General features: G+C 47.3%; 1 protein-coding gene and 1 long non-coding RNA gene across 3 annotated transcripts in view; one reads left to right on the forward strand and one right to left on the reverse strand.

Annotated features, from left to right (window-relative positions):
* The window catches only part of LOC135824834 (uncharacterized), a 42498-nt gene that overhangs the window by 28737 nt on the left and 1462 nt on the right, over nt 1-12299 (forward strand). The window contains exons 22-26 of one of the 2 annotated variants that reach the window (XM_065337552.1): nt 585-642; nt 1391-1535; nt 9752-9845; nt 10983-11225; nt 11918-12040. In XM_065337552.1, the coding sequence (XP_065193624.1) occupies nt 585-642; nt 1391-1535; nt 9752-9845; nt 10983-11225; nt 11918-12040 (663 nt within the window). Of the gene's footprint in view, nt 1-584; nt 643-1390; nt 1536-9751; nt 9846-10982; nt 11226-11917; nt 12041-12299 lie in introns of those variants that run through there. The other variant, XM_065337553.1, reaches the window with a different exon arrangement.
* LOC135824581 (uncharacterized) lies at nt 4101-8190 on the reverse strand. Its single transcript, XR_010554881.1, has 2 exons — nt 6911-8190; nt 4101-5625 (listed from the first exon to the last, which is right to left on the reverse strand). It is a non-coding gene; the product is annotated as an uncharacterized LOC135824581 (long non-coding RNA).

Here is a 12299-nt window from a genome sequence, read left to right on the forward strand (position 1 = left end):
AATTTCTTCTTCAGACTTTTCCCGTTTGTCTCTTTCCCTCAAACTAGTGAAGATTTTATTATTATTATTTGCATTTTCGCGTCATCGTCAATCAAATGATTGATGATTTCGCTTATGCTGAGTGGTGGTAAGCAGAAATCAAATATGGAATATGCTGATGTCAAGGCAGAAAACAACATGAAGGACGGAAAAAAGAAAACAGGATAAGTATGGATATCGAATGCGATACGTTATGATAACGGATGGGCATTTGGATACTGACAACTATCCTGGTTGATAGAGGGGGCTGGTTGATAGAGGGGGCTGGTTGATAGAGGGGGCTGGTTGATAAAGTGCTGGGTTGAGGAGGGATGACTGTATCCATCTAACCCTAACCCTAACTCTGTATTGCTCTACCGCTTCACACGAGGGAGTCGTTCTTTACCGAAGAACCTCTAGAGATTACTTTTTCATCATAGCCTAGGAGCTGTGGCATCATTTATGGTCCACAGCAAGAAGGCAGCAATGCCTGTACCTATGGTGAAGTAAAAGAAAGGTAACATACGATAATATAACTCATGCTCCTTTCTTTGTTCTACTCCTAGTTCCTGGATCGATCACTGTCTCGGTCGGTCTTGCGGCGATGGCGTAACTTTGTGACGGGTGAGTTATTACAATCTTCTCGTAATGTGCTTACACTCTTGCCAGTTAGTGATGAAACACATGTGCCAGTCCAGCATGAGTCGCCTGCACACACACACACGCACCACCATCACTCCTTCATCTCAGTGTCTGCTCTAGGATTTCAAACCAACCAGGTACACGTGTACCTGGCACCGCTCTTCCAACCGGGGCAGAGCCGGGTACGTTCAAGTGCGGCTACCGCATGTACATGTACATGTACATCATGGAGCTGTACATAATAGTACTCCCTGCTGTACATAATAGTACTCCCTGCTGTACATAATAGTACTCCCTGCTGTACATAATAGTACTCCCTGCTGTACATAATAGTACTCCCTGGTGTACAGAATAGTACTCCCTGCTGTACATAATAGTACTCCCTGCTGTACATAATAGTACTCCCTGCTGTACATAATAGTACTCCCTGCTGTACATAATAGTACTCCCTGCTGTACATAATAGTACTCCCTGCTGTACATAATAGTACTCCCTGCTGTACATAATAGTACTCCCTGCTGTACATAATAGTACTCCCTGCTGTACATAATAGTACTCCCTGCTGTACATAATAGGACTCCCTGGTGTGTATTCCCAACAGGGTCACAGGTGACCCGGTGTTCCTTTTCCAAACGGGTCCAAGTACCCTCCAACCGGGTCGCTGACCCGGCTGACCCGGCTCTGGAGCAGACACTTCATCTCAACTCAATGTGTCCTGTTTTCTACTCAGCTAACCGAGGCCGCCGTGAGAAGTGTGCCACATTCTCTAGATCTGCCGATCAGCGATGTCTGGCGCGCACCTGGTTGTCATGGCAATGTGCTGCCGCCTTTCACCAGCGTGCCGTCACACATGTCACCGTGGCGATGAAATCAAGGTAGGGTGGTTGTTCTGGGAGTGTCTTTTTTGTGCATGTGTGTGCATGTGTGCGCGTGTGTGCGTGTGTGTGTTGTTTTTGTGCTCCTTGGGAGCAGGTTACACTTTCTGAGCTCCGTGTTCTTGGCTTTCTCCAAAGTTTTTCTGCCTGCCCAGGGCGACTCTGGCGTAGCCAGAGTCGACCCTGGAGCACCCTCGCACACTGCCAAGGTAGTGCTGCATGATTGGAGCGCGGAATCGCGATGTAGCTTGCAGGACAATTTACTTCGATATTAGGGAGGTTCCGGAGTACGATTTTTCGTGCCAAAATCCGTAGAGGCGCTACGGATTTTTTATACGTCGTTTTCGAGCAGTGAAATGTTCCGGAGTACGGAACTTATGTGTTTGCCGTCATTGCCTAGGTTACGATCGCAAACACGTCACATTCCCGCGCTATGCCTTTATATGCGAAGGACTAAAGGGACCGTCACTTAATTTTTGCCGACTACCCGCCAAAAAAATCTTTTCGTTTCACGTGTCACTGACACGTCCGCGGACCGCGAGCGCGTACGACTCGTACTCGCGCTACCTTTCACGTCAAGCAATCTGTTCACGCCACATGGCTGGATAGCGCGTACATGGAAACATGATTGAAGACTTGCAAAATCAATTTTTTTCCCAAGTCCAGGCGCTAGGCCTAGGCAGTACTAATGGCCGCAATACTAATGCCTAATCAATGCCCAGGCAGCTGACTTTATTTTCGGAGAAACACTACTCATTGTAGTAAAAAGTAACAATGAATAGCGATATCATCTAGGAAGGATCGCTACCCTAACGCGAAGGAAAGGCCTTGCGCGGCTGCTCTACGAAGTGTTGAAGAAAGACTCATCAAATTTAGTTGGTGGACGAACAACTCGCTGGCGCCGGAAAACTTGGCCCCCAACGATGGTGTTTGGTGAATCATCAAGCATAATGTCTTGTAGCAGTGTTCACCGAGGAAGGAGAACGCTCTAGACTAGTCGCTGCTGTTGTCCGTTTCATCCACGTTGGGCGTTAGCTGCACCGCGCCTATTGTGTTTTAGTATTCCATGGACACACATTAGCATTCAGAGCGATTGTGGAGCCACAATTTACTTCACACAGCGTTGTATTGTCCACGAGCGCAAACTTAATTATCAGCAGTAACTGTTACTCTTCATCCTACATGTAGACTTGGAGTATACACGGCCTTGTCACGACAGCGACAGCTCTACAGATCATGCAGAGTGTTCAAGTGAGAAACATTAATTTCTATTGTTGGTGGACGAATAAATGGCTGGTTCCGAAAAAACGCGGCCTGCACCGATGGTGTTTGGTGGATCATCAAACAGGGTGACCAGCAGTGTTCACCGAGGAAGGAGAATGCACTCGCCACCACTCCGATTCATCCAAGTGGGTGTTAGCTGCGCCGCGCCTATTGTGTTTTAGTATTCCATGGACGCACACTAGCGTTCTCAGCGATTGTGGAGCCACAACATATCTTCATGCGGCGTTGCACTGTCCAAGAGCAGAAACGTCAGCAGTGACCCATCATCATACATGTAGATTTGGAGTATACACACCATGCGCCAATGGCCCTCGGCACAACAGCGGCAGCTCTACGGAGTGTTCAAGTGAGAAACATTTGTTTCGACTTTTGGTGGACGAACAAATCGTCGGTGCCGAAAAACGTGGCCTGCGCCGATGGTGTTTGAACCATCGAGGGCTCCGGAAGCAGCAGCTGAGCCAGATCAGCCAGTCTTGCCAACTCTCAGTTGCCGGACTCCGTGCTGCAGCTAGCGGCACTGGCACCAGCCGGAAATATTTTTCCGCCGATACCCGTTACTTCCAGTTCTGTCAAGGGCATAACTGGAATCCATTGCCAGGTGATGACTTTTTACTTTATGTGTTATTTTGCTGCCGAGTTGTTCAGAACTTTTCAGCCCCGATCTGTTCATGTCTACATGTCGGCCATCCGCAAACTTCATGTGGAAGTTGGCTTTACCTACCCGTCAGGCCCAATAACTCTCCTCGCAAGGTTCCTGTCGGGCATCAACAGGTCATCATCGACACAGCGTCATCGCCTGCTGATAACCACTCAACTTCTCAGGGAGATTAGCCGGCATGTTGCCTTTCCACGGATGTGGCACCCTCATGACAAGGCCATGCTAAGGGCAAACTGACTGCTTTATTTTAGCTTTACATTACCGCAGTCAGTCCAGCACAATACGCCAATCGTATTTCACTATTACTCGCGTGTCATAATTGGGGATATGGGCTGCTCCGCCCTATATCCCTGATATGCCAACTAGATGAAAAGTGTGTTCTGAGCCTGTATCGCGTATAATAGGCTCATCGTAAAACAAATAATAAAAGTCTTAAAAATCAGGGTTCACGTGACACTCGGGTTCCAGCCAAGTTTTCCGCATCCGCAGGAACGCTACCCCCCCCCCCCCGCCCTCTTGAATCATAGCATAGTGAACTGTGCAATGAACAGATTATGGAACTCCCTGCAGATTTACCACGGTCATTTCTGGTGACTGGTCTTGGGGCACCGTGGAAGCTGTGACTGGTTGCAAAGTTTTGTTTTGTGACTGATCATGGGGCATTTGTGACTACTTCGAAGCACAGCTCTGATTGATCACAGAGTCTTACTGTTGTGAAAATTTATATCGATTGAGAAGTCAAGCAGCCACGGGGCGCTGGCCTTGCAGCTGTGAGTATGCATACGGTACATATTCACATGACTCTATTGTATGCTGGACACTGCTGGTCCATTGTTGCAGTGTGTATGTGAACTGCAGAACCTATTCCGTGATGAAACACCTACTCTTAAAAGACTGAATGTTTGAGCTAATAGTCTTTTACTTCACTCTCATGCTGCTCATATAATTATACCATACGCCAGAAGACCCTATGTTCTCACCAATAGCCACTGCTAGCTGTTTTGTCATCTTGCTGTGCCAAATGATGCTGTATAGACGCGCCAAGCAGAAATGGACTGCTTATGAGCGTGAACAGGCTGGATGGGGTGACTGATGGACTGTCGGAGTTGGCGAACCACAGAAATCGTGTCGCATCTCTGTATGCTGGGTTGGCACTGATTTGTAAAAAGGCCTTCTCAGTATCGCAGGTCATGACGATTGGTGGCAGGCAAAATCGTAGAACAATGATGAATTGCCTAATGGCTAGGTCGTTGTTAGTAAGATTGCCTAAAATCCTAGATGTCAACACAGTCTAGGTTCCACAGATCTGGGATGGTGCAGGAGTCGGAAGTTGCATCAGTTAGAGAAACGATAGCTGGCATGGCTGCTCATCGGCGTAGCTGAGTGCTTGGAGTGACGTGGTCGGCCAGTCACCACAAAACTGACTGTGGTAGGCAGAAACTGTAGTCCTGGCGGAAGTCCTCTGGTGCTCCCCGTCAAGACTCCCAGAGGAAATCTGCACCGATCAAGACGACTGACTATCTTACGGTCAATGGCGATACTGGTTGATGCTGCACTAGCTGCTGTTGCGCTAGATGCTGGTACCTCGTCAGCTACAGGCTGGTCAGCTACTATGTTGGTACTGCTGTCAGATTTCTGTTGAGATTCAGGGCAGATCGTGACATGATGTTGACTCTGATTGGTGACCCATGCGAGAACACACATTACACTTGCGGGTGGCCTTGCACTGAGTTGACCGGTGCCCTGTGCGCAAACACACAAAGCAACGCTTCTGTTCAATCAGTTATTCTTTCCGCTGTGCTACTGTTGTGTATTTCGCGCAGCTCTTGTCCAGGTGAGATCCGCCGCAGAATGCACACCCTGTCATACTGCTGGCATTCCAGTTAACATCAGACTGCTTCCTTCTGGTGAACTTGCACGCGCCTGTCACCAGTGCACCTGCAGAATAGTGAGTGACATCTTCTGCTGTAGTACCGCCTGTGTTTGTGCGGCGCAGAAAGGCGTCTTGCATGATAACATGACGCTTCAGTGCTGTTCTGAAGTCATTCAGTTTCCATTGTGTCCCTGCATCTGAAAAGCCTCGCGATTCGTCCAGTTGAATCAGCGTTCGGCATGATCCGTATCTTGGTCACAGCACCGTGTGATGATCTGGTGACATCAGACGGATATAATACACAAGAGACAATTGTGATATTTCTACGTTGTGTTTACTTCAGATACATAATCTAAATAAAAGGGGGGTTGTCAACCGACAATCGCTCTATTTAGTTGCTTTTCACTCTTTAGATAAAAATTCTTTTATTTATTATGTCGAAAAATTATGCGGTTGTCAGTTGACAGCCACCCTTTAATTTACACTGCAGTTGCGTGATGTCCACCACTTTCTGTACATAAGGCCACCCTTTCTTTTTTCGTTGTTTAACGTCCGCGCCCGCGTACCTTTTTGCCTCCGAGCGGAAAAAAAAACAAGAAAGTAGTAGTACCAATAATATGCGAAGTTGTAAATACACGATTGTGTAGTTTCACAGTGTGCCGATCATGACCTTAAACTTATAATCTTGCCTCCCGGGCATGCCTTTGTCTTGTGTTCTTTTTTCTTTTTTTGTTGGCTTTTAAATATCGTACGGTGTGTGTCCTAGTAAAAATCCAGATGTAATGAATTCATGACATGCTAACTCCATGCTTTGTACCTGTTTTGTTGGATTCATCAGGCATGTGCTCCAATGTACCATCAAAGAGTGTTGTTCTATGCCTGCAAGTGCCGTTAGACCCAGAAATATTGTATATATCACATGCTTTACTGGTCAAAATGTTTGATTGGGGTTTCCAGTTTTTGGAATGGGCTTTTGTTTTTTTCCGCCCTCCCGCGTACCTTTTCGCGAAAAAAAGGACGTTAAACAATGAATTAACAAAGGGTGGCCTAATCTAAGAGTACTAAAACAGCCACTGACTTCCAACTACCAAGGGAAAGCAAGCCCAAGCGCAGGAGAACCGTGCGCGCGCGCGGGTACATGACATATAATATCGTAGTAGAGCTGGCAGGCAAGGCATGATCAGGGGTTCAGGCCCTGCCTGTAAACGCTCTGATTGGCTCAAACCCTGGCAACAATCACGTGACATGTCTGAAAGTACAAGTAGTTGCGATTTATGCTGAAGTTCAAACTGACGGAACACGTGCAGCGCTACACCATGAACCGTGTGGAAACAAAAATAAGTAGAGGAGACACGGGATAACAGACATGAACTCAGGGTCAAACTGATAACTGTGAAACGTGAATGCATGCAGTATATGGAGACAAAACAAAGTCGCAGAATTCAGTACGTAACAAGTACTACACACTAACCTCGTACATGAGAATGTCGCGACACCATTTGAATTAGCTCTTACACCCCACTTATGTTTCAGTCAGTAAGAGTACACATGCGTACTTACGTTGACTCTATTTTATCTGACTTGTCCAACACCATCGTTGTGAGCCTTCGGCACCTGGGAATACACAGGACAGATAAGATAGCAGCAAGAGCATCTCCCCGCTCTGTGAACACAGCTCAGACGCCATGCTTCATGATTGTGTGCCCATGGAATACAAGGACACAATAGGCTTGGTGCAGCTAACGAAATGGATGAACGGTCGACGGCCTGAGTGGTCTCCTTCCTCAATCAACACTGACAGTCACCACATACCATGCTTGATGTTTCAAGCACCATCGGCGCAGGCCACGTTTTTCGGCACCGACGATTTGTTCGTCCACCAAAAGTCGAAACAAATGTTTCTCACTTGAACACTTCGTAGAGCTGCCGCTGTTGTGCCGAGGCCCATTGGCGCATGGTGTGTATACTCCAAATCTACATGTATGATGATGGGTCACTGCTGACGTTTCTGCTCTTGGACAGTGCAACGCCGCATGAAGATATGTTGTGGCTCCACAATCGCTGAGAACGCTAGTGTGCGTCCATGGAATACTAAAACACAATAGGCGCGGCGCAGCTAACGCCCACTTGGATGAATCGGAGTGGTGGCGAGTGCATTCTCCTTCCTCGGTGAACACTGCTGGTCACCCTGTTTGATGATCCACCAAACACCATCGGTGCAGGCCGCGTTTTTTCGGAACCAGCCATTTATTCGTCCACCAACAATAGAAATTAATGTTTCTCACTTGAACACTCTGCATGATCTGTAGACCTGTCGCTGTCGTGACAAGGCCGTGTATACTCCAAGTCTACATGTAGGATGAAGAGTAACAGGTACTGCTGATAATTAAGTTTGCGCTCGTGGACAATACAACGCTGTGTGAAGTAAATTGTGGCTCCACAATCGCTCTGAATGGTAATGTGCGTCCATGGAATACTAAAACACAATAGGCGCGGTGCAGCTAACGCCCAACGTGGATGAAACGGACAACAGCAGCGACTAGTCTAGAGCGTTCTCCTTCCTCGGTGAACACTGCTACAAGATATTATGCTTGATGATTCACCAAACACCATCGTTGGGGGCCAAGTTTTCCGGCGCCAGCGAGTTGTTCGTCCACCAACTAAATTTGATGAGTCTTTCTTCAACACTTCGTAGAGCAGCCGCGCAAGGCCTTTCCTTCGCGTTAGGGTAGCGATCCTTCCTAGATGATATCGCTATTCATTGTTACTTTTTACTACAATGAGTAGTGTTTCTCCGAAAATAAAGTCAGCTGCCTGGGCATTGATTAGGCATTAGTACTGCCTAGGCCTAGCGCCTGGACTTGGGAAAAAAATTGATTTTGCAAGTCTTCAATCATGTTTCCATGTACGCGCAGCCATGTGGCGTGAACAGATTGCTTGACGTGAAAGGTAGCGCGAGTACGAGTCGTACGCGCTCGCGGTCCGCGGACGTGTCAGTGACACGTGAAACGAAAAGATTTTTTTGGCGGGTAGTCGGCAAAAATTAAGTGACGGTCCCTTTAGTCCTTCGCCCTTTATATTTTGAAAATTTGTACCGAAATCAAAACTTCCCGCGGAAAATCCATGTTTCTCGTACCAAATTTGTACGCGAAAAATCTTTCTGCACCCGATGACGCAAAATCTCCATACGAAACATGGTTCGTGTGAAAGCCAGTCCACACGGATTCTCCGTGCCGAAAAATCGTATGGAGCACTCCTGGAAAAAATCCGTAGCGCCCACACGGATTTTGGCACGGAAAATCGTACCCCGGAACCTCTCTAATGTCACTGCTGCGTCGGCCGTGGTCCACCACTCGCAGTGGAGTAGCTATCCCTCGAGTGCTGTGAAGAATCCAAGCTCGAAGAATGCAGTGGTGGGAATTGCGGATTGGCTGGTGGAGTGCTGAACAAGTCGTTGTTTCAGTGGAGTGGACGAGCGAGTGCGGAGAGGAAGGTCGCAATGGCGGAATGGTGGGAATTGAAACTTCAATCTTTCGTCGTCATGAGTGCACTGGTCAAGCGTTGCGGAAGTCTGTCGGATTTGTGAGGCATTGCCCTGCCGCTTACATCGTCAACGTGGAAGAACTGCTAGTGGAGTCCTGGTGGGATTTCGGATGCCCACACTCCTTTTGCTTGGTGGATTCTTTCGTGGACAGTGTTTTTTCGTGGCGTGAAATTTTGAATTTTTTTTTCTTTCCTGTTCATTTTCAGTTGTTGTCACTGTAGCTGTCAGGTTGTTGTTACAGTACTCGAACATGATTGTACAGCAGTCGTCCGTTCTGCTCCATTGTTTCATCTGTTTTGCCAGTTCTGCTAGCTGATTCTCTTTATTTGCCACTGCCCCTCATAGTGCTCATGCTTGGGTGGAGGGCGGCGTGACCCGTTTAGGGTAGCTGTATCATAGTAGTAGTAGTAGTAGTGTGTGTGTGTGTGTGTGTGTGTGCGCGCGCGCGTGTGTGTGCGCGCGTGTGCGCGTGTGCGTCTGCTTGTGTGTGTGTTTGAATAGAATTAATGCAGGTGACATCAGTATAGCCTAGTCCCTGTTGAGAAATACATGTATCTTGCCAAGAGTTATCAGTTATCCAAGTTACCAATGTCTTGTAGTCCAGATACGTATGTCTAGTATTGTCTACTTCCTGGTGTGGCCTATAGACAATTTCTACTGTACTTTAATACACAAGAGAGAGTTTGGAAGCTTTGTCACAACTCCGAGTTTCACGTATCTCTACGATCATCAGGCAACTATATTATTGAGAGCAATTGAGCACTCTTCGGACAGTGAAGCACACCACTTGACTACTGTACTTTAATAAATTTTTATTTACATTTTCAATTCTGATTCACTCATCTCTCTGTGCTTAGGTATCTAACACTCTGGAAATCTGTTACCATGGATACAAAGCAGCAGGAAAACACAGTGCTGGTGCAGTTTGAACACCGGCGTATGCAGACTGTGGTACGTCAGTCCACCGATCAGGAATGTGATGGGCATTTTGAATGATGATTTACAGAGCGGGGAGAGTCAGGGGCATGCGCAGGAATTTGACGAGGGGGGGGGGGGGGGGGGGTGGGCGGGGTTGCCCCCCCCCCTCCAGACAGCATATTGATATCACTACATGAAAAAGAAAAAAAAAAGTAAATTATCGTGTCCGTTCCCAAAGGGAAGTCACGACGGCCGCTAACACCCGGTAAACCCTAGCTAGTAGCTAGGGTTTACCGGGTGTTAGCACTGTATAAGAGCCTTACACCATGTACAAGACTTAGTACATGTGACGGTACAGGGGCGTAGCACCCGCTACGACTGGTACGACCATGGCCGTACCACTTTTCGAAAAGTGTGGTCCGTCCGGAACGTGTAAAACCATAATAAAAAAATCAGGATCCATCGATGCATACATGTATGCGCATATGCGCATCAGACTTTGACCTTTTTCTAGACTCGTACTCGTAGTTCTGCCGTGCATCTGTGCATGTCCATGCACGTCTCTTCTGACCGTGAAATTATGACTTTATAAACTGTGCCAGAAGTTCCCAGAACGCAGGATTTTGTGTCTTTTTTACAAAATTTTCCCGGGGAAGGTCCCCCGCACCCCCCTCTAAAATGGCCTTCGGCCGCGCCGACCTTCGGTCGTACCACTTCCAAAACCCCTCCTACGCCCCTGCGGTATATCCTAACTTCAGAAATTTTAGGTGCTCAATATTTCCCATTTTGAGTATGAAGGCAAAAGGTCAGGTTAGGTGAACAGAAATTTCCGGTACAGAGAAGCAGTTCCCTATTGGATTATGTGTGTTAGTGTTTGTTCGGTGTATTGAAAGTTTAGGTATGCATCAGATACACCGAAAGTACAGAAAATAAAAGTACACCCAAAATTTGTGAAATTACAGTATGTCAGTCAGTCAATCACTCATGTGCATGCGTGTATGACCATTATCATTGTTTTTAGGCATGAGGGTATAGCAGGTTAAGTCGTATCTATGTTCAGACTGCAAAGAGAGTGTGTCGGTCATCATTCCTTTAGCGAGTTATCTGCTCAAGTACTGGTCAACCAGCGTTTGCTTTTGTTTTCTCTGTTTATGCCGCTTTCCTATCAAGGTTGCTGGTTGCTTTGCGGACTGGGTGAACGAGTACAGACTTCGCAGGAAGCAAGCGGAATTAGTACTCACCATGGAGCGGTCTCAAAGCGACCGTCTTCTACGCACGGTGTTTGCTCACTGGCAAGATGCCACGCGATATGCCGAGTTAAAGGAATACCGCAACAGACGATTGGTTGCCGGGGCGATGAGAAGATGGCGGCTGGCGTTGGTCGGCAGGACACCGCACCACTGCCACAAACAAGTAAGATAATCATTCGCGTTCATTTAACACAACGATTGTGATCAGATATATTTGGAATGCAATGCACCTTTTACGGTGCTTGCTGTGTACGCCGATCCCGAGACCCTTGGTCCGGGGAGTCCACTGCACCTCACCAGCGCAGCTCATGTAGTGCCTACACACCCATTGTTGTTTTTTTGGTTTTGTCTTTGTTTTGTTTCCCCTTCTTCCGTAGGTATGTGCACTGTGATAAAAAAACCTACATCATCGTCATCACTATAGTCAACATAGTGATCATTTTCACCCCCGTTGATGCGTTATTTTCTTCCGATAATTATATTATTTCTTTTTCCTTATCTTGCCATGGCTGGCCAACTCCCCCTCCTTTGCATTGGCTCTCTTGCCATGGCTGGCTAACGCCCCCTCCTTTGCATTGGATTTTGCCATTGGACGGTGAAATAAAATAAAAAATAAAAGAAAGAAATCGTTAGCCTTCCATTGCTACGTTTTTTTTCATTGATTTCTATCTCTAATTGGTTACAGGCCATTGTGAAAAGAAAAAATAGAAAAAGAAGAAAAAAATGATGTCATGACCCTGCTTCCTAGTCCAAGCACAAGAGGTTCAAAATACTTGCACCAATTATCAATCTGTTAAGTGAGGTCACATTAAAGATCGATGGCGCTCCATTTGTTGTTTTCTCTTCTGTCCGCAGTTCTTTGAACATCGCAACCGAACGCGTTTGCTCTCCGCCTGGGTTTCATGGCGTCATCAGTTGGTGCGGAAACGGGCCCTGCAATCCGTGGAGCAGCTCAGCGATAGACTGCTGATGCACGAGGTATGCCTGTGTGTGTATGTGTGTGGCGTGCGATCGGGGACAAGGATTCTTCAGTATTTGCTACGTTTGGGCTGAGCTGCGATCATCGCTCTTTGTTGCCGTGTGCTCCAAAACAAAAAGCCGAAAATGTGGTGCGGCCTCAACCGCCCCAGCCGCCCCGGCTGTGACGGCCTTGTGCATTGGAGGGGGGGGGGGGGGGGGGGTCGATTCACATGGCTTTGCCAGTTGTGTGGATTAGACAGTTATCTGGCGCTTGTCT

Source organism: Sycon ciliatum, chromosome 9 (genome assembly GCF_964019385.1).
Source record: "Sycon ciliatum chromosome 9, ocSycCili1.1, whole genome shotgun sequence".
Classification (NCBI taxonomy): domain Eukaryota; kingdom Metazoa; phylum Porifera; class Calcarea; order Leucosolenida; family Sycettidae; genus Sycon; species Sycon ciliatum.